Raw genomic sequence first — 23,752 nt, forward strand, 5'->3', positions numbered from 1 at the left:
TTTAAGAAGCTTTCTGAAAAACACCTTTTTAAAGCTCGATTAAAAATCTGTCTCATTTCATCGGAGCGTGAACACAATTTGACAAAAAGAGACGAAAAAATGCACCAGTTACTACTAAACTAAGTTATAATAATTGGTTTTTATTTATTTATACTTATATACATATATTCTTTTTCTTTTAAAACGGATAGTCAAAGACTACAGACCTTCACTTGCTACGTCATACGTTGCTCCATATATACATACCCCTTTCGCTTCATCCTGTTTTAGGTCCACTATGCATGGTATGGGTACGTTTGACTGGTCCCTTCTCTAGTACGTCCTGACTTAGTTCAGGTAAGACAAAACCAAGGCTGATCAGACTTCACGTTTATAATTCATTAATAACTAATGTTATGAAGGGATGTTTAGTATTTTTTTACTTAACGCATAAACTAAACCATTAGATAACTACACATACTCTGCATTAGAATTCCATTCTGCTACTTGCTCTGAGTAATATAGGGTTTTTACTATTATCAAAATATACCGAGCATAGGCAGGCAATCGCGTATAGAAAAAGCTTGGTCATCATGTTTTGTCACTGTCATTTGTTTTCAAAGCGATACAAGAGTGATAAGGACACAACATGCAATAGTTATTTAAGTTTACGAATAAAATTCCATAATAATAATAAGCCCTGTTTGACGCGCACAGCGATTCTTCAGTACTAAAACTCAGTAGGTGATCGGTGATACGTTTTAACTTTTAAACAATGAAGTGTTTGTTATATATTTATGTGTGTTTTTTATTTGGAGATGTACTTTCAAATAATTTCACTTTTACATATAACAGTGAGTATCTTAAAAAAATTAGTTTTATTCATTTTGTATCCTTTAGAGACCATATATTTTATTAAAGTTTTGTTAATGTTATTGAGACATATAGGTATTATATTAACATTGTTTTTAATGAATATGGGTGAATTTTGCCTAGTAGGAAATCATTTTGTCGTAAATAATACAGTTGAGAAATATTTCCGTAAAACACTGGTAGTTTTGGGATGTATTAGTAATTATTTATTAATTAAAAAAAGTGTTGAGTAAACTGAAACATACTAGTTAACAGCTAATCAATCTTATTTAAAACAAAACAATATAAAAATTCTAGGAGATGTAATAGATATCGCACAGTTTTTTAATAAAGTATTACTCGCCAAATGAAGCTTCGATAAAACTAATCCATGCCTTAATTTAAATAATTGAGACGATCCCGGAACGATCTTAAATGTTAACCGCTCAATTCCACTCCAACTTTGACGCGAGTTTCTAGAACTTTCTCAACTTTCCTTCTGAATTCTTTAATAGACACTTGTTCTGAATTGTTATACATTTTTGCGAAATGAGCAAGTCTTTAATAAGTAATTTATACAATACTGTATATATATGATGTTACCACACAGGCGCATTGTTGCAGTACTAGACGCTTCATTTGATTTTTCCTGGTAGTAAGATTGAACGTGACTTCGAACTACATATATTTACATACAAACTACATTATTTTACAAAATATTTTATTTCTAATAATCCAATCTACCATGACCTTCTAATTACTCGATGAGGAGGTAACTATTAACATATATTATAACAGATACCAAATAATATTATTATTGTATGTAAAGGGAGGATAAAACTTGCTGAGTTTCTTGCCCGTTCTTCTCAGAACAAGACCTTCTGGTAGTCTTGCGAACGGATGGCGTAGTTTTGCTCTTTCGCGAATTTTGTAAACGTTTTTGACATTCATAAGCATGCCTTAAGTCGCATCTAAACTGAATAAATAAATTTTTATTGATTGATTGATTGAATACATATACATAGAAAACGCAACGCAACTTTAAACAGTAATACATTCAATAGAGAAGACCTAAAATTATCAAACAACCCAGGTGTTCATCCAATAATAAAGCACGCGACACGGCGAAAAAATTCATAATTATGTTAAATAATTATAAGTTACATAGCTTAATACTTAAAGTGTAAAAGCTATCTTAATTAAAGACGACACTTTGTTTTTGCTTATTAAATTTATGTTCTATATTTCAACCTAATTTTCATTTCTTTCTGATTATGATTTCACTGTATTTACAATATATATTCTGTAATGTTGCTACGTGCCTACAGGGTTAGAGGATTGCACATAAAGATTAATTGCATATAATATCATATTAATTGTAAAAGCTTTTAAAAATCTGAAGATTCTATATGCGCTGACAACAACGAAAAATATCTTAGGCGTCATTTGAGTAACTTTTCCGCTTGCTTTCATGCAGATCTAGAATGGCCAATACGAATGTCGCTAAAACATTTCAATGAACGGAAATATTATAGACAAAGATTATAAAAAGTAAAATTGACTTAAACATGTTGACAACTGACATGTTTAATTTGATTAGCGCATTTCCCGCGCTTTGATCTAGACAGAGATAATAATAAAACAATAATCGTTAATTTCAAGAAGCTTTAAAAGATAATGGTTTCAGCAATCGTTTGGTTAACGTTCGGTCATGTCCCGATATTTTTTCACGCGCGCTGAAATCGCAGATTAAATTATTTCTATTAACTTAAATCTGATATAGCAAAAATATATATAACACAATTATTTGATAAAATGTCAAATCAGTACAATCTTTTGCTCTGTGACTATTGCGATATAAATAATTATCACAAATACGCCAATACGTCAACTTAAAATTCGCTTGTCGATTGCATTAACATTTAATAATTTCCAATTAAGATTTTGGTTGGTGGAATTTAATTTACGTTATATAATTCGTTTGTATATTTTTTGAAATTAATATTTTATTCTAGTGGCGCTACGATGCAAGGAATATCTATGTCAACATGGCTACAGTTACAAAAACTATTTCTTTACGGACGCATACGATCGTAAGCAAGTGAAGTCAGATTCTGGCATTGTGTTCGAGATGCACCTCGCGATATTGGCAGCCAGTAATGGACATATTTTGCTGTCATCTGTAGCGGCACCTACTACCGAACCAGTTTATGAAATAGGTAACTAATAACTACCTTCCAATTACCAGTTTTAATAATTTTTTAATATTCTTTTTTGTATGGCTTTAATTTGTACCAATTGGGCACAAAGTACTTCGCCAGTGTCGTGTAGATATGAATATTCTTATTAATATACAAATATACTTTGACAACACTTTTGTGCTAAATAATAATATTTTAGCTAAGACTTTTCTTACTAATGTAACGTCATATTAACTCAAATATGAGGCAAATTAAAAAAAAGAAAATCAATTTGAAAATTTTGTTTGAAATTTATGTAATGTGAACTTATTTTTCATTTCAATGTTTTACAGTCATAGGTGGTGGCGCCAATAAATTTACGGAACTCCGACGCAATTTACGAAGAAATGCAAAGGCATCAGCCAAGACAGTTGGTGTTCTTTCTCCTGTAGAGTTTCGGGCTTTCTACATTAAAATATCAGAAGGTAAATTAAACTTTTATTCAAATTTAAGAACATTTTTTTAGATCAATCTTATTGGAATTAAATATTTTCTTTTGCAATTACCATGGCAATACACAACATCAATATGTATCTTATATTGTTTACCACTTCGGTAGAGGACATTGTTGTACGTTGTTAAATAATTAATTAATTTAACGTCCTAGTTTTCTGTTTATTTTAAATTCCCTAATTACTTAAATTTTATTGAACCGCGTTTTTTTTTAGATGGTCTCATTGAATTTGGTAAAGAAGGTGATTCACTTCCCCTCCTAACTTATATGGATATGGACCCAATACCAGTAAAATACTTCAGTTTTGCTGCATGGAACGGCGTGGAGGCTAAATTTTTGTATGACTGTCCTATACCAGGCGACGCAAGCGAAGGTAAACAAAATGTCTTTAATAGTACCTACGTAATTTTGATCTATATTTTGTGTGCTGGTTCATCTATACGCTACTGATTGATATCAATTTAAAAATACAGTGATTAATGCTATTAAAATTAACGAGAAATCAAAGCCAAAAGTCATGTTATCACTTTTATTACAGTAACTCCAAATTCCCAGGCATTAGATCCAAAACTATCAAATTCGGATAAACTGAAAAGGGTATTGTTGCTTGATAGAGATCCAATGATACCTCCAAGCTCTGAAGTGGTAGTAAATCTTGGTATTAGGATCAACAGTGTTTCGTACGACGCATTTGAGTCGAAGTTATCAACTGGTCTTTCAATGGTTATGGTAAGATGTTTAATAATACTAATCCTTCAATTGCAGACACAATTTCGGGCTTGTAATCTTTTAAAGTATATCAATTAACCTGATTGGTGTGTTATGAAAATTACTTAACTTCGTGGTGTCTAAATGGAAATCCGAATGTACCAAACATACAACTTAGGGATGGATTTTCGGCCTCGTAATCTAAAATCTAAGTGTTAAAAAAGGTAGACAAACTCAACGGTCAACCGAATCTTCATCTTCTTAATCTTCATTTCTTCCATTGAATTCTTAATTAAGGGCGTAAAAACTAAAGTATTCTTTAGACTTGGACTGATCAAAGTATGGCGTGGGACCTCGCCAAATTCAACAATGTAACATCCCTAAAATTTCGTCAAGGACAAATATGGAGTCCATCATTCCACACGTTCAAGTAAGTAATCTATGAAAACTTTTCTTTGATTATTCAGTTTGACTTACACGCTTGTTAAAAGGACTAGTGCATGACTAGTCTAGTGTCCACCAAACTCTTGATTTTTGAGATCAAAATTTAATTGGATTGAACTCTCCGTGATCAGACTTTAACTGAGCTGGTAGTGGTAGAAACTAGATATCCATCTCGCGCAGACTCTTTGTCTGCATTGGCAGCTTTTTTCTTTATTACTTATCATTCCTTACATGATTTTCTGAAACTTTTATAATACTCAAACTCAGAGTCAAAAATCATTTATTCATATAGGTAACACAATGTACACTTATGAACGTCAAAAATTAAGTATACATTAAATGCTTCTAATTTTACATTTCAATCAAGGGCGTAGAACGAAGAGAAGAACTGGATATAAACTCTCCGCCATTCTTTAATCGTAAAGTTTTGTTTTGTTTTACATAACGTTTGTAAGGAGCTGCAACCATAACACCATGTTCAACATAAAAACCAAATAATATATTGAGGTAGCTTTTATATTACATTATGTATTCAGAATGACCATAAACCCGTAAAAATGCAGTGAAAATCCACATAGTAGTAATGAGCAAGGCTACTGAAGTTTATAATATAATCGTCAATTTAAAATTAATCATCAATCAGCGAAATATGTTTAAGAAAGCACACAATATACCTATACATATGTATATATTACAAATTTCCTATGAATTTTTTTTTCTTGATATTTTCAGCTCCGACACAGTAAGTATGCTAGACGCAAAGAACCCTGAGTTGATAACAATGGTGAACACTGGTGAAGCAACTTATCATATGCAGACGACTGTTAGCACCTGGTGCTTTGACTATACCACCATTAGGACCAGGTACGGTCAATCGAAAATTATCATCCATACAACTAAGTAGAACATTTATGGATGACATTATGAAGAATAATTTTGAGTTCTTTTCTAAGATTTATTTTCATATTACAGCCAGGTCATTGTTCGACGACGTATTCAAGTATTTTTGGAACATAAAACCTTAATATTTTTTATATGAAAAACTTATTCTTATAAATCTTTTATCTATGAATCAACTAGCGGCTAGTCCCGGCTTCGCAAGGGTGGACATTTATTTTTAAACATTTTTGTAGGTATTGATATGTTCTTTTATACCGTGGAACATTTTTTGTTCTATCATCAATCGTTTACGCAGCGCTGAAAGATATTGTATAAGCATTTTTTTTCACACCTGGGACAGCATTATTGTAATTTTAGTTGGGATCCTTATTTTTTCTTGCAATTAAAATAGCCTATATTTATCAGTTCAGTAGGTACTTTTTGAGCCCAACCGTTACTAACATACTTACATACAAATCATGCTAGTATAGATTGGTATAGACATAGATACAAGCTAACTATGATACTAATTATTAGGATGTTGATATTTTCCACCTCACTAAAGAGAATTTGAGTAAGCATTCGTAGAGGCGAGAAGACTTTGGCTTAGTTTGGCAGTAACAATTTAGTTTATTATTGAAATATAAAGTATTAAATATCGTTTGTATAATAAATTTAAGTTTTATATTTTAATATCAATGTACTTTACTTATGTTTTCTGTTTCATCTACTCTTTATCTATGTAATCTGTTTTGGCTTTGTATGTTGTCGATGTGTTTTGTTTTATAATATGTATGTTAGTTGTAAGCCTTAGCCCAAGAGCGCACTAGCGGCCAGGCCGCAGCAGCCAGTGAGATGGATACATTATTATGAAATCACCATGAACCACGCGCACCTGGCCGCACAACGCGGCTGCCAACGAGATCGAAGCGACGCATCTTTGTTGGTCGCTGACCGCTGCGGCCACTGAGATCAAATTTAACCGTAGATAAACACCAGTGTACGCCGTGACGTATTTTCTTAACAGTTCTTCAAACGAAGACTTTGTCATCCACAAATAATTAAAAAACTTGACATCATATCGCTTAAGGTTGTAGAAATATGTATGAAATAATCCCTTTATAATCCATTTCGGTTTTGGCCGCTTGGCCGCCAGTGCGCTATTGCCCTAAGATTCGTATAAATAAATAAACAAATATGTTTCTTGGTCTCAAGAAAGACCTTATTAAGACATTCTATTTCAGGTGGCCGCACGATGAATACACTTGTGCTATCGTATTAGAACCATGGCAGGCTCACGAGAAAATTCTTCTGAAACAACTGGACCAGAACAATGCAGCCATGAAAGTTGTAAGTATAAAATTTTAAAAAATCTGATATTTTCTTTTTGTCAGGGGCTGGCTAGAGGCTCACCACCTGTTAGGTAACACCACCGCTCTGACACGCGCACAAAGGGTGCGTAATTGCGTTGCCAGCCTTTTACAAATTGGTATGATCTTATCTTGAAGAATCCTGAGGCCCTAAGATCTATAGGCACTACAAATTTAAGGAACATTGTCAGTCATTTATTAACTGAAGAAGATTACCTCCGTTCGTGGACTGATCTGGATAGTATAGATGACAAATGATTCGGATATGTAGCAAAGAGGTTTTATTAATTAAGTCTGACCGTATCCATCAGTATCATAAACCACAACGTCATTAAAGTTACTTAGGTAAAAAATAAAATAAAAATCTGTTCTGTGATTTACCACATTCACCATTACACACATATTCACAGCACTTCCAAGATAAGAAAACAAATTATAACAATATAATTATAACTATTGCCAAGCGTTTTTATCTTATAGGTAGTCATGAACTGTGTAGTAATCAAAAGTAAGTAATGTATAAAACATTGATGTTTTTTAATATGTGTTTTGAATCTGTTGAAATGCATTTCTAATATTTCACTAAGAATCATGTTATAGCAGCGTATACTGACGTCAGTCAATTTTTTTACTTTTTTTTTTATAGAACAGGCGGCAAACGGGTAGGAGGCTCACCTGATGTTAACTGATACCGCCACCCATGAACACTCTCAATGCCAGAGGGCTCGCGAGTGCGTTGCGGGCCTTTTATACTTAAACGTTCTGAATCACATTACAAAAAAAAAAAAAATTATTTCACATTTTGCACAAAGTTCTTCAGTACTTTTTTTTCAGTTTAGCGAATTAGACGATGTCATTTTAAATATATGGGAAGTGTCGTCCAGTCAGCATATTGTGAGCTCGGCGTCTTGGAATCGAATGTACACATCCGATGATAATACAACACACCGTAGTGATAGACTTGCAATCAAAATGGGTCTTAAGCGACGAGCAACTGCTTATAATATCGTGTTTTATACACCATTGTTGGGTAAGGTTTTTAATATTTTTGAAGTTATACTTCTTTTGGAGCGTTTAGTAAAATTGAGAGTAAATTTTACGAGGCGCGCGCGTCACAATAAAATGTCTAATTATAAAAATACCAAAAGTGGAAGTTATCAATTCGACACGTTCAAGCTTAAATAAACTATCGAATGATTTTCCAGAAACGATTTTGTAACAAGACTAATTTTTGGGATAAAATCCAAAACTTGCGAGAGCATTACTCGCTTTTTATTTGCTGGTTTATTTTTAATAACCCTCACGCAGAAGCACGGTGGAGTTTCACACCTTCGTTAAGTTTTGCCGCACTACGATTTGGTTGGTTTCATGTAAAAACCGCGAAGTATTTCGTTGCAGGGGGCGTGTATTTCCATCTTCCCTATATAGTATAATGTGGGTTTATTAGCGGCGGTAAAAAATGTATCTTTGGGCAATAGGCAAATCTCATTTAACATCGGGTGGGACTGTGGCCAAATTGCTATCCAGTTCTGTATAAAAAGAATCCTCACATTTCTATGATCTTAATACCTACTTAATATTATCAAGACTAATAAATATAAAAAATATTTTTACTTACTGCATATTTTTTTAGTATTAGTAACATTCCTGCTATTGTCATTCTGGACGGAGACCCTATGTTTGACAAGAGTATGGTTCTATACGGGCTGCTCTATTATTATTTGTATGGGACTTTGCTACATCGACTTTTTAGTGCCATGCCACACAGTTCCGACTATATGTAAGTATATTAATACACACTACACATTCATACACCCAAAATGTTAATTTAAATTTTATATTAATAACCTTAACATTATAGAGCATATATGCGCAACCACCGGCCCATGATCCGGCTCGCGAGATATTAAAAAAAACCCAAATTATTTTTTTTACATTAGATACTTATACTCACAGGCGACACATCAAAAGATTTATTGCTTATCAATTATTCTAAACTAGTTTATTCGAGATTATTCGAGCTACCTACTTCTATTTGAGCTACCGATGTGTTCATTTTCATTTATTTTCGTGTATTTTCGTTTATTTTCTATTATCATCGTTGATTTCCGTTTATCTTCGGGTATTTTCGTTTATCTTCGTTTATTTCCGTTTATTTTCGTTTATCTTCATGTATTTTCGTTTATTTCCGTTTATTCTCGGTGATTTCCGTTTATCTTCGGGTATTTTCGTTTATTTCCGTTTATTTTCGTGTATTTTCGTTTATCTTCGTGTGTTTCCGTTTATTTTCGGTGATTTCCGTTTATCTTCGGGTATTTTCGTTTATCTTCGTTCATTTTCATTTATTTTCATTTATTTTCGTGTATTTTCGTTAATTTCCGTTTATCTTCGGGTATTTTTATTATTTTCGTTTTTTTCCGTTTATCTTCGTGTATTTTCGTTTATCATCGTTGATTTCCGTTCATCTTTGGGTATTTTCGTTAATTTCCGTTTATCTTCGGGTAATTTTGTTAATTTCCGTTTATCTTTGGGTATTTTCGTTTATCTTCGTTGATTTTGGTTAAATAAGTTTCTTCTTAAAAGTCTTTGTATCAGTGGAATTAATCCAAATATCGATAGATTAGTTTACCAAATGCAACCTATGGGCATAGGTCTCATTCATTTCGGTGTATTAGTTTGTAACAATTGCAAATTTAACGATTTAATAATAATGTATTTTTGTAAATTTCATTTTAGATTTATATATATATATATATATATATATATATATATATATATATATATATATATATATATATATATATATATATATATATAAATAAATAAAAATAATAATAAATCTATGAATATATGTATTTCATGTCTTATATCTATCTATCTCTCTCTATATATAAAATTTAAAAAAATATTAATTATAAACTATAGATAAACATATTATGTGATTACTGGTTTTTAAACTAATCTTTAAAAAAAATTATACATACATATACATTGATATCAACATCACTAATGAATAAACTAAAATTGTACTAACTTTGTAATTGTATAAACTAAAAATCTTGTCAAATAGCCCATAGCATCGTTGACCTGATTACCTTAAAAGACAATTATGTTTGATTAGTAAATAGAAAACTAAAAAATAACTGGAATTTCACCGGTAAGAATATCCAACCCCTCCGGAAGCTTAGCTTTGAGCTTAAAACCCAAAAACAAAGGCTATATGTATAAGGTGGTCCACTCTAAATAGTTTCACCGGGAAACTGACCTTCATGAACGAACCTCTATTCATACATCAAAAATCAATATTTATAACATCATTTGACAGCGGTCCTAACAAGATTGTGACTTGATATACGAATGAGAATATGGACCTTTTTGTTTTCTGTTTTACTTTGGTTATGGTAATATAATTGATGGTTTGTAGTTGACCTTCCTTCCATAGTTTTTAAAGGTCTAATTACTATTTGTAATAATCATTGTATACCTAAGCAGTATTAAAACAAATGAATAAAAAGTTACGTACTAATTTACCTAATAACCTGAAGAGTTTTCCCACCACCTTTCCAGTGATTCTATACACAGCAGTTTTGGGGGGTACCCTCCTGGCATTGCTAATACAAGTGGCACTAATGACGTCACTGGCGGAACGGCTAGCCCGGACCATTGTTATGCAAAACGTTTTAACGGCCCAATGGTTTCGTTCTCTGTTCTGTTTGCCGGCTTTGAAGGTAAGCTTTATTAAATTAAACTCTTTGGCCTTTCAAACAATTATAAATAGCGTAATACCGTCTCGAGGATGAAATTAACAAATGCTGTAGTCTGTATAGCGTAGGGTGAAATCGGCTTAATTGAAATTGTGTGAAAATTTAAATTTAGATAGAATAATGATATTATTCTATATAACATTGAAAATTACGGTTATCAATTAAAAGTCATTTATTTCGTGGGCTTATTATTTATTTTAAAAACGGTGTAACTACAAAATTAAATGCATAATAATCTAAATGATTTTATAATTGAGCCGTGACCTAGTCACATACAACATCTAATGAGATTAAATAACCCTTTTAGGATAGGTATTATTTAACAATATCTAACATAAAATGTAAGAATTGTAGAATCTTGCTATTTAGTATGTATAGGGGGGAAAAGGGTGTGTCATGGGGGATACATCCCCCTCTTGGTGCTTGGTCAGCCGTTGTATCATAATTATTGGAACTAGTATAAAACAAGATTCATTAGTAAATAATTAAATAATAATAATAACCGACCAGTGCTAGTATAACCTCTTAGGCCCTCTACCTGTTATCTGGAGTTTTTCTAATAGCCTCCGATCAGCTTTCTGGGCTTAACACACGCCGTCGATTTTTAGGGTTGAAGTATGCCTCACAATGTTTTCTATCCAGCGAGTGAAAGAAATACATAGAAAATATAAAATATATATTCATTCTTCTCTATTAATAGATTATATTATAGTCTAAAATTCGTAATTTTTGCGTGTTTTACCAATTCAAAAGATACATATCAGAATGAACCTAGTAGACTAAAATTAGAACAGCTGATGGCGACGTGTATCTCGTTCGTATATATTAAGTTTCTTATGTAAATAAAAATAAATTTTTTGTAATTAGGAATTCTTTTTTTTTAATTATACAAATCCAAATCGATGTAAGTATAAACACTTAAACTTGTGTATATGATATTTTATTCATGAAAAAGACACTCCCTAACGGGAATTCTAAGTGCGCTATTGTGTATAGTACTTACAATTTAACCCTTTTTCAGGATTGTCGCATTTACGAAACGATAAACGAGGATTTACAACAAGAAGATGAGGTGCCAACGCCTAGAAATCTAGAGCAGATGCAGACTGACAACGTCCAGTACAGCGAAGTAAGGGAGCTGGCTGAAATAACCGATAAGACATTGTTCTTTATCTACTCTGTGTCACTTAGTGTTATGTTAAGTTTACATTTTTAAATAAAATGATTTTTTATTCTTTACTTCCCTTATGCGAACCTTAAATGGCGGTAAATAAAGTTGTAAAATATGTTTATATATAATTTATTTATAACACCGGGCCGATCCTATGCGTCATTCAATCGGCGCTTTATAAAGAAAGTAGTAAGTATCATAATCATTACTATTTTTTGATAAGATAAAGGGTTTAAGTTAAGTGTCCTTTAGTTCATTGATTTATTGCAGGATACGTGACCAATCATTACTCAATATTAAAATATGTTTCTTAATATTGTCTGAAACAATTTACCTTTTGTATTATTATTAACAAAAACACAAAAAAACACTAGGCAGTTTTGCTGGTGGTTTTATTGTTAGGTTCTTAAGAACTGCTCTACTGTACAAATTGCTTTACTTAGAAACAAAAGAATTCAGAGAAATAATACAATCGATGCAAAAAGATTAAACGAATAGAAAAAGATTTTTTAAACATCATTCAGCACAGCAAAGATTGTCCAAAAATACCTTTTTGCTAACTAATTAATAATTATTGCAAAATAAAATTAAATTCTATCTATATTTCGCGTTGTTTATTCTAGTTTGTTGAGGTGAACGTCCTATTGTGTAGGTATCATAAAGCCGGTGAACCTATTCCAAAAAGGAAATGAAGGTTTACGTACTACACAAAAAATAATATAGGTAATTATTATTTTACCTACTATCGAAGCAACGATGTCATATAACCAAAACCTTATTTTTTGCTAACCTCCCCTAATTCTTGCTTATTAAAATACAAATTTTATGTAAAATATCTACAAGTATCAACAATGTACCCAGAATGGTCCGCTCGCCAGAATGTGAAAATATTATAATTCTGTGTGTTCTGATGTTCATATTTTTTTACAATAGTAGTTGTGAATTTAAAATTATTCAGGGTGAAGACTTGCAACCTGAATTACTTATTTAATTTTTTTTTTTGTCATGAGGTTTAATATGTGTATGTTGTGTGGTTGATATTTAGTGTAAAATGCTGTGTACAGATGTAACTGTATTTCAGATTTTCAAATGTTGTTTAATGTGTAACTGCATGTATCTGATTAATCTGTTTTCTGTTTTTTTCAAAAAATAAAACAAATTAATATAATGCACACTTAATCCATTCGTCATATTGTTTCCAAACATCAAAATCCTAACATATTCAGACGAAAATTGAATTTTTAAAGCCCACAGAAGCTTTTATGTGGCGCGCTCTAGTTTTATTTTAAGGGAAACATTGCGGTAATAATTTACAAGGCTGGACGGCCGCTCGAATGAAAGTCGAAAAAATGTCTCTACCAAATGCGTCGAGAGTTTTTTACCTATTTGTATGGTGATGGCTAAATGGATTCCGCAGTACAGAAAGTCCTTTTGACGTTCCAACACGTGTAACTTTAAAATTGTGAGACTAAGCTGATTGGTTCAGCTGTCAGGAGTCACTCGAAATTGTAAAAATCGAATTCATAAAACACACACTGTATCAATTTCATGAATTGATCACTATTTTGCATCTGTAGACAATCTTACAAAGACTAGTTTATCCCTTAAAAGACAGATATTTATAATTAGAATGAATACGTATACAGAAGTTTTTATTTTTTAGTTTTCGCCTAACTATGTATTATTATTATATTTGTGTATTCTTTGAAAACACTAGTTCATCCGCAACTAGTACTATACGTTCACAAGCGGTGAACCTTTAAAAAATCTATACTGACTTGTTTTATATGACAATAGTTAGACATTCAGTCGATGACTATTGTAGACATTAACAAAGTCTACAACTTTTCACTAGAAGTCTCATCTATATACAGGGTGTCCCAAAAGTCGACGTCAAGTCGAAATTTTCTCATAGGTAATGCCACACCAGTTATCAGAAAAATTCAAAAAAAAATTAATTCATGTATTTTTGAAGTTATGGAAATTTTCCTTTTATTCCAGAAAATGTACACCATGTGACAGTTTTTTCATTCCTGTTGTTACAAATATTTACTTTTTGCCATTTTTTTTTCTCTTACGTCATCCCGAATAGTGCTTTATGTAACCTATGATCCTAAACCCTGTGCCGATCACTCCAACTTGTAGGAAAATGTCATTTTATACCGTACCAAGTTTTCAAAATTAATTTTTCGCACTAGTTCAACTGATCGTCCTGAAAAAAAAATGTCCTACTACTAAAAAGTAAATATTTGTAACAACAGGAATGAAAAAAACTGTCACATGGTGTACATTTTCTGGAATAAAAGGAAAATTTCCATAACTTCAAAAATATATGACTTATTTTTATTTTTTTATTTTTCTGATAACTGGTGTGGCATTACCTATGAGAAAATTTCGACTTGACATCGACTTTTGGGACACCTGTATATCTCTCATCGTCAAGGCAGCGTACGTTAGAAACGTTTTAATTCGAGCCTTTTCAAAGCTAATATCTACAAAATCTCTAATAAACGTCTCAATAATAAGCTTTCTATTTATATTAAAGAGAGGTAAACATTATATCTCACTATTATCTCAATTTACCTCTCTTTAATATTTTATTTTAACAATATTGTATTTACTCAGACTCAAAATACAATATTGCTATTAATTGACGTTAAACCACAAATTCTAAGAAGAGCATCGAGAACAGATAACTAATTGAACCCATATACTAATGAAAGGATTAAGGGATAACAATTAGTTAATATTATGCTAATAAGTTTATCACGTTAATTAGATGATACATTAAAACAAAGTCTATATAAAGTAAATGTTTCATTGGTAGTAGCAATAGCTTAAAACACTCAAACGTTATCAATGGGTAAGGATTAAGAATGGATCTTTATCAATAACATCAATAAATTTCAATCAAAACCGATTTGATTACAATCTCAAGTACATCACAAGCTTACAGCAATACTGATAAAGATCATTTAAATAGTTGATTGATTGCTGTGGATTCAGGATTGAAGATGTTTTTTAAGTTAATAGTATTGTGTTTGATGTGTGGTGGCTTAGCAGAAAGTAAGTATTTATGAATTCATTAATTTTTTAGAGCCTTACTGTTGCATCACGAGGCATATGTAATTTTGTGTCTACGTGCAAATACATGCTTGTTTATTAGGTATGGAACGTTCAATGAGCTAGACAGACCAAAAATTTCACGGTGTGTGTCAGGTACTACTTGTAAAAAAACACTGATCAAGGTTTAGATTTAGTTTGAGTTTGGGTTTGTTGATATGCAATATGAAAATAGTCTGTGGATTTGGATGCAAATATAATTACATTTAAATTCTGAATATTCCAATTACTTGCTTGTGTGTGTTCTCCGTTCGGGTAGATTCGTCAAAGGATATCAAGTTAAGCGTGAAACAAAGGAATTTCACCTCAGCATTTGTTCCATTGTTTTATAGCTTTCATGTTATTTCCCTGTATTTTTTAGAGAATGTAATTTGCTATTATGGAACATGGGCGACTTATAGAAACGGTTTGGGTAAATTTGACGTAACCAACATCAACACAAACCTTTGTACACACTTGGTATATGCATTCGCTGGTATCAACTCGCAAGGATCTGTTATATCACTGGACCCGTACTTGGACCTACCTGATAATTGGGGACGTGGTAAGTTAAAGTTTAGAAAATATATTCAAATCTTCGAGATCAGATGGCGACTATTAGAAGAATATGTCTTAACAATATACCCTTTTGCCAATTTCCGATAGTTCAAAAACTATAACCATTATGTGAACCAAACATATGACGTGGTCCATTTGGACACTTACGATTGTATCAAATTATTATCAAAACAAACTAAAGTATGTTTTGATAATAATTTCATTCACTAGTGTTCATTTAAGAACGAAGATAGTGATCAAAAACAGTCGGTCAACAGAGATAGAGAAACATAAGATCTCGCTCGCCGTTGTTTTGTTACGAAGTACTTTCGATTCGGTCAAATTCAAACCACTTTTGCAATCCAAGCCAAACTTTACAAATAAGCATTTAATCCATCAAAATATTCCAGATAATTTTCGCAAATTCAACGCATTGAAACAAAAGAACAGCAAGTTGAAAACTATTTTGGCTGTTGGCGGTTGGAATGAGGGCTCCGCAAAGTATTCGATTGTAAGTTACTGTTTTGTTTACGAATGGTTAAACGCTGAAAGTTTAGTTGCTATTTCTGTAAACTCCTATCAGGCACTGGTGCTGCATTGTATTAAGGTGAACAAAATGTTTCTTACCCGTATTGTTAATAAATTCTTTAAATGTTAGAATATCAACCTAAGTAAATATCGTTTGTCTAAAATCTTGTAAAAAAACACTTATTTTTATACTCGAAAGAATTGATCCACGAATGACTGTGGCTTACCTAATAGCTTTTAATCGTCCCGCATTATAAGTACCCAAAAAGTTGATTTTTTCCATATTATTTAGATCATTTTCCCTTACTGTTAAGTTAATAGCATATTTTGCTATTAGGTTAATAGCTTTAAATAAAACAGTGGCGGTAGAACCTTTTTAGGTCTAGGCCTCAGATTTTTGCATCTGTTTCAATTTGGTGATCAGCTTCCTGGGCTTGACATACGCCGTCGACGAATTTTTTCCTTTACCATTTGAGCGAAGGTTATACTTGGAAAGAAAGTCTAATAGTGCATAGCCGGGGATTGAATATACGACATAAGGAATGAGAGTCTAACGCTATTTCTTCTTAATAATCATACAAATTTGTTATCTTGATGTTATTTTAGATGGCAGCGAACGCTAACCTCCGCAAAAACTTTATATCGAGCGCTATCCATATGATAATAACGTACGATTTTGATGGATTAGATTTAGATTGGGAATACCCAAATCGTAGAGACACTGTCAATGGAAAAGCCGATTTAGACAACTTTACAAAGCTTCTTAAAGAACTAAGAACGGAATTTGACGAGTATGGTTTGCTGCTGTCTGCTGCTGTGGCGTCTACAAAAGCTACCGCGTCGTTGTCCTACGATATACCTTCGATAGCACAGTAAGCTTTATTTCTTCTTATTATATTGTTTATATGGTAATGAAAATACATTACTGAACTACGACTAGCTAGGCATCAGTATGAGCGATGAATAGTCAAATGATTTGTTATCACGGGTCTACGATTCTTATAGTTTTGATTGCGACGATTATTTTGCGAGAGCGTCGAGCGATCCATTCTTCTACATTCTTCAACGGTCGTGCGATCTTTTGCCTTATCTATTTGAATTCAGCAATTATTAAATTACTTGATTTTTCGTCTGGTTTTCTCTCTGATTATGAGCCACCAATATATCAATAAATATATTTCAATTTTAAAATTCATGTAATTTAACATAATACATAAAAATATATCTAATAACTAACCTTAAAATTTAATTATTAAAAAATATTATTAAAAGGAGTCCCTTTAGGCAAGGTTCCGAAGATACTAGCAGCGTTACCCCTTTGAATAGCTAGACTAATTCTTTGTGCGAGGTAGCTGCCAGCTATATGTAAATAAATATAATATATATTTCAATTACATAGAAATGTATAATATATTTCAAAAAGTCATATTGTAAGTAATGAAACAAAAGCAAACATTGTTTATTTTATGTAATATGAGGCAAATGTTTTTATTGGCCTCGTATTTATTTCCATTTGACCTATGATTTACCTCCTAATTCAAAGGTCTTTTCTTATATTAGATATTTGGATATAGTCGGAATTATGACATACGATATGTATGGGCCATGGGACGCAGTCACAGGCCATAATGCGCCGCTATACAAAGGCGAAGGAGATGGGAATTCGCCTAGAGAATCCTTGAATACACTCGACGTTGCTGTGGAGTATTGGCTGTCACAAGGTTATATTAATTTATAATTAATACGTTTCTATAAGAAAGAAAAAAAGACTCATAAAAAACTTTGTTCATTTGGCTTAGGCCCGTGTGTATCAGGATCAATTCATTCAATCCTGAGTTGAAGTAAACAGTAACATAACAATAATTATTTATTTATTCAAACAGACAATGTACATATTGTAATTATTGGGTTGGTTACAATATTGTCCTAAATATTATATCAGTGAATTAGCTTTAAAGTATATTCAATAAGAACACATGCAGTCCAACCCATTTAAGGGCTATTCAGCCTTTTCGCCAGCAAGCTGGTGATGATTTGAATGATTATTAATAAAACAAATATAATTCATAAAGTGGAAAAATTTAAGATTAAGAAAGTGACCGCCTCCAACATGTATGAGAACTTCTTAGATTCCTTGCAGGATTTTTTTTATTTTACTCATGGACGCAGAATGTGTCTGTCTGTGGCCTATTGGCAGGTTCTGTTAGACGAGACTCGGGATTTGACCAAATGAACGAATATTATCTTCATATGTATTACAGATATTTTTTATTACATTAATTTTTCAAACAAATATTTTACACACAATAACTTAATAATCATTAAAATCGCGGCAGAGGGTCTTAACAATAGAAATCTATATTTTCCCAATCAAATAGATTGAGCAAACTAGAAGAACTGGCAAGAAACTCTCCACCACTCTTAATCACCTAATAACACCACTCACAAATAACAAACGCTTAACATCAGCAAGCACGCACATGAATGAGAACAAGACATAACAGAGTTCTAAAGTCTGATTGATTTGAAATGTTTTATTTTTAGGTTGTCCACCAGAGAAGCTGGTCATCGGTCTCCCATTTTATGCCCATACGTTTAATCTAGTTAATCCAAAACAAAACTCGGTTAGAGCACCATCTTATGGTGCGGGTATTGCAGGCCCGTATACCGGTACCAATGGTAATATTGGCTATAATGAGGTAAGAAACTCCATATATATCTAAAATCTGAATATAAAAATGAATCCCAAAATATCCAAACCGCAAAACTCGAGAGGCTAGACCATTTCAAATATTTTTTTCCTCCAAATCTGAGTAAGGTTTTTTTTTATAAAAAATTGGAAAAAACTAAAATACTCCTTTATATTCTAAATTTGGATAGTCTCTATGAGGCATCGAGTTGTAGATATTAAAAAGGTAGGTAGGTAAAAAATTACACTAAGGCGAAATGAAGTTCGTAGGGCCAGTATTTAATATAATTGCATAAATTATACTTTTAATTATAAACTGCTATAAAATATTATATAGAATCAACAGTATGATAAGATGATACTATTGTTTTGTCTTTTTACAAAAAAACTTTTATAAGATTTTGTAACACGAAAAAATATAATAGAGAAAGATCTCACGACGGCTAAACTTTCATTATTTTATAAAAGCTTAAAGATTAATTATGTTTGTCTCCAACACAGCTAAGAACGATCAAAGACTATAGAGTTTGGCTTAGTTACTTGGGCAGATATTTTTTTTTATATTGTCTATAGGATAACTTAAGAAATTTTTACTTTTTACAGTTGCAACCTGCCAAGCACCTAACCTAAACTTTAATAAATTATTATAATACTTTCGTAATAGTAAAAAATCGGAATTTTATATATGTTATAAATATGATAACGTGATTTCTAAAGTTATCCTGAAGAAAATTTATACTTAAAGGAATTAATAATACTGTTTTACGCATCTTTATTACCTGTTACATTTCGAAGTAAGCACAATCCAAACTATTGTCGCTGGTCGCTCTTACCCGAGTTGGAGATATACATACACAGAGAAACTTCCAGCTTTTATAAAATAACGAAGGTCGAGCCGTCATGGGTTCTTGGGCTATAGCCCAAGAACGAAGTGTTATAACACTTCGTTGCAAAAGAATCGGTGCTAAAACACTCCTGCAACTGGCGGTTTATCCGCGACCTCTTTATTTACATATAACATCATTTTAAATTATCAACATACGTACTAGTATATTACAAGCACTTGAACTAATTAAACAAAGAACGTGTCTCGGTTAGGGCATTGCTCTGGTAAGCTGCCACGCGCCTGAAAGTTTTATTTCACTTAACTGTTGAGTTAATTCGTTATTTCTAAGATGAAAGTTTCGCTAGTTAACTATCAACGGCAGTCTTGTAATGAAGTTTTTGAGTTAATTCATTTACAAATTAAGACCTTTGATAAGAACTTCACTTTAATTAAATGCGTCTTAAATTCAGTTTAACGAGAAATGTCGCTTTAGTGATGTTTATGAAAATATGCTGCGTCCTTAAAATCCCTCTCTTCGCCACTCACCATTCGTCACACGACGCCATTAATTTTTAAAATTGGAAAACTCGCCTAAAGATTATTAATATTAAGATGTTAGCGTATCGCTACACTGTATAATATTATCAATATAGCTGGATAGACTGGCTGAGTCGAGGAATATCGTATTACAGATTATACAAATATGAGTGAAGTGGCTGTAACGTGCGATTCTTGCAGGTTGCAGGTTCGATCCCTGGCAGCGCACCAATAGAATTTCTTTCTATGTGTGCATTTAACATTCAGTCGTAGAGTAACGGCAATCATTGTGAGGAAATGGGCTTGCCTCAGACCCAAAAAGGTGGCAGCGTGTATCGAGCACTAATCACCTAGTTACCTATTAGATTGGCAAATCATAACAGATGCAGAAATCTGAGGCCCAGGCCTAAAAACGTAGTGCTACTTATCATTCAATTCTTTCTTTTTCATTCAATGAACGTTAAAATTAGTTCAGCTAAAATTGTACTTAAACTAAGTTCACTACTTTTTAACCAATTACCACAAGAAGAGATAATGTTATTACAATTAACCCAAGAGCAACAAATAAGCGTCGCACGTATTAGACAATCAATACATATGTCACACCTTTTTAATTCCTGATATTATTCTACATTTTTTTAAATCTAAAATACGCTGTTATCCTAGTTTTATGGATATGTCTTTTCCATTCGACCATTATTAAATACATCCTTTTATTTGAGGGTTCCGTATCGACGGGATTAACATTAAATTTTTCACAGTTATGTAACCCTTGAACATTTTGTATTGGATTTTTATTTACTTTCATTATCAATTCAACGTTCTAGTTATTCTATTTGAAATAAAGACAAATCAAAAATCAACATCAAATCAAAAACCGAATCGGTCCAGCGGTTCTCAACTTAAAAACTCTACAAAACCGAATTTGAATAGATAATATATTTTAATAATAACTTATTAATTTTTCATTACTTTTCATTTCCCATTACTTAAGGTATTCACTTAAATAATAATCAACTTCTAATCCCATCTTTACAGTTTTGTGATCTACTCCGCACACAATCATGGACCACAAAATTCGACAATTTAGCCAAAGTGCCATACGCGGTACAAAACAGAAATTGGGTATCTTACGATGATGGTGCATCATTAGCATCCAAAACTTTATATGCCTTGAAGCAAAACCTTGCTGGGGTTATGGTATGGAGTATCGAGACTGATGACTTTCATGGTTCATGTCATGGAGAGGACTTTCCGCTACTTAGAGCGATAAATCGAGCTCTATCTAATTCGTCGAACCCTGGAACTACTACTACAATCACCCCAACCACTTTACGACCCACTCCAAATGCAACTACAACGACAGGTATTATATATTCCTGTTTCAATAAATTGGCTGTCGTTACCATACGTCGTAAAGTTGATTAGGGAATTATATTGAATCATATTTGTCACAAACCTTTTTACCTGGAACTTTTTAAATCAGTGCTCCTTTTAAATTTGGCGATGTTATATCGATAGGAAGATTCTCTTTAACCAATATTATCTGTTTTAGAATTTCTTTCTTTCTAATTAATTTCGTGTATTTATTTAGGTGTTTAAAAAACTTTACAGCTTAGGTACTTAAAATATTAATTTTTTTTAAATCTAAACGACAGTCAAAAGATTAACAGAATAAACACTAATATTACATAGAGATTGTAGGGTGTGCCGTGTGGGTGTGTAACGACACACAACTCCGCATACAGAGTATATGTACTATGCCGATTGCAGACAACGAATCATATCATATTTCGGCCATACAGTGCGCAGATGCGATGATCACATGGCCGTTCACCAACCAGATGAACTGATATAATGAAAGACTCATCGTCCTCAAAACTGTACATTGTAATAAAAGACGTGCTGGCAGTGGCGTAGCTATCATATGGCCAGGTGGTGCAGTGCACCAGGGCCCCGGAGCTCAGGGGGCCCTCAAACCTCAGCTTTGAAAACACTGAGCTACTACACGGAAAAAAAGAAACAGTAAATATCGCAGTGTAAACTGCTTAAACAACGGGGTACCCACTTCATTTTACAGTGGAACAGAGAATTGTCCTGTCCAAACTGAGATTTTAACAGTTACACTGGATTGTTTACAGTTTGACCAAGCTAGACAGCTTTTTTACGAAACCGCTTTCTGCTACAGTTCCTTCAACAGCTGGAATATCGGTCAAAAGTGACGAGTGTTCAATTATTTATTGATAACGTGGACACAGCTGTGTTAAGTAATAAAGTGTCTCGAGTAGATCAGGAAAATCAGGATTCAATAACAACCGACAATACCACTGCTGTAAATGACTACCGCGACGCTTCCGTGCAACCTACATTAGAAGAATCATCCATTTCTTCATCTTCAAAAGCTCTTGAAATTTCAAATGACTTGGGAAAGTACACGAACAAGAAATTGAACGATAACGAAAAACTACTGATTTGCTAGGACCTTGGAAACCTCCGGGACCTTTTCCGAAAGACCCCCACCAAGATAACAGGAGCTTTACAGAAACGTATTACGTTTCTACGTCACAATACGGTCCAGTGGATCGTTTTTGGATATGCTATTCGAAAATTCTGGATGCTGCCTACTGCCAACCGTGTTGGTTGTTTGCTTCGCAAATAAACAAGCAAGAGATTGTGAATTGGGCGGGGAATTCTGTTAAAAATCGTTTTTTCCATTAATTAATCTCATTTGTATAATAAATATTCTATATTGTCATGTGCGTCGTTGTTTATTTATTCCCTTTTTCTTCTATTAAACACATGGATATTCTAATAGAGACGACGTATGGATTTAGCCTACTAGGGATAAGTTCACTTACTGTTTTCTATTCTTATTCTTATCAATAATTTTGAAGGCCAATATTAGTTCAAACTGCACGGAAAGAGGGGAGGAGGAGGGCCCGATTCTTTCCCTATGAACCAGGGCCCTTGTCCCCCTAGCTACGCCACTGCGTGCTGGACAGAAACCGATTGTCCGCTCCTTTCTGACCATGACTCAAATATGAGCTACCGATGATATGATAGAGTTACCTTATTATGTGTTAAAATCGTTACATATTTCATTTTTCAGTTCCCCTAACAACGACCGATCCTGAGTTCACCTGCAAAGGGTTCGGTTGGTTTGCTGACCCAAAGAGTTGCAGATCGTACTATGTGTGTACCTCAATAGGGGATGGCTCATATAAGCCCCACTACTTTCTGTGCCCCAGTAATCTATATTGGGACCAGTCATTATTGGCATGTAATTATGCAAGCAATGTAAAATGTAGTGGCCCTGTTTCCTAAAAATACATTTTACTTTCATATCTGTGTATCAAACATATTCTGAAAGTTTAGACCTATTTATGTATGTAAACAACCAGTAATTTTTATCATTATGCATCAATAAATTATGAAAGTATAACATGATTTTATTTATCAAAGTTAGTACACTTTAAAAGAAAGAAGAAAGAAAAAAAGTAAATATTAAATAAAATAAAAATAAACAATTAATGAAACCAAACGGTAATCTTGAAATTACATACAATGCAATACAAAAGAATAAGAAAATAAATGAATTACAAAAGTTACGATTGGGCAGAAACGTGAAGGATGATATCTGGGCAGGAACAT

General features: G+C 32.7%; 2 protein-coding genes across 3 annotated transcripts; both read left to right on the top strand.

Moving 5' to 3' along the window:
- The first annotated feature begins 667 nt into the window (after positions 1-667).
- LOC110995158 (neuronal acetylcholine receptor subunit eat-2) lies at positions 668-11,980 on the top strand. 2 transcript variants are annotated; one of them, XM_022262180.2, is made up of 12 exons: positions 668-833; positions 2,847-3,050; positions 3,365-3,496; positions 3,740-3,898; positions 4,064-4,254; positions 4,557-4,663; positions 5,410-5,541; positions 6,801-6,906; positions 7,761-7,956; positions 8,560-8,706; positions 10,494-10,654; positions 11,712-11,980. In XM_022262180.2, exons 1-12 carry the CDS (start codon positions 755-757, stop codon positions 11,904-11,906), a joined length of 1,809 nt encoding a protein of 602 aa, XP_022117872.2. In that variant the 5' UTR covers positions 668-754; the 3' UTR covers positions 11,907-11,980. The 2 variants fall into 2 exon arrangements, with proteins under 2 accessions (XP_022117872.2, XP_022117873.2); XM_022262181.2 differs by lacking the exon at positions 668-833 and adding an exon at positions 2,730-2,778.
- A 2,887-nt stretch (positions 11,981-14,867) lies between these two features.
- On the top strand, positions 14,868-23,537 carry LOC110995104 (probable chitinase 2). Its single transcript, XM_045628986.1, has 8 exons — positions 14,868-14,927; positions 15,346-15,528; positions 15,932-16,032; positions 16,656-16,921; positions 17,610-17,770; positions 18,594-18,748; positions 21,140-21,467; positions 23,211-23,537. The coding sequence occupies exons 1-8, from the start codon at positions 14,876-14,878 to the stop codon at positions 23,423-23,425; spliced, it is 1,461 nt and encodes a 486-aa protein (XP_045484942.1). The 5' UTR covers positions 14,868-14,875; the 3' UTR covers positions 23,426-23,537.
- The last annotated feature ends 215 nt before the right edge of the window (positions 23,538-23,752 follow it).

This window comes from Pieris rapae, chromosome 7, assembly GCF_905147795.1.
Source record: "Pieris rapae chromosome 7, ilPieRapa1.1, whole genome shotgun sequence".
Taxonomy (NCBI): Eukaryota; Metazoa; Arthropoda; class Insecta; order Lepidoptera; family Pieridae; genus Pieris; species Pieris rapae.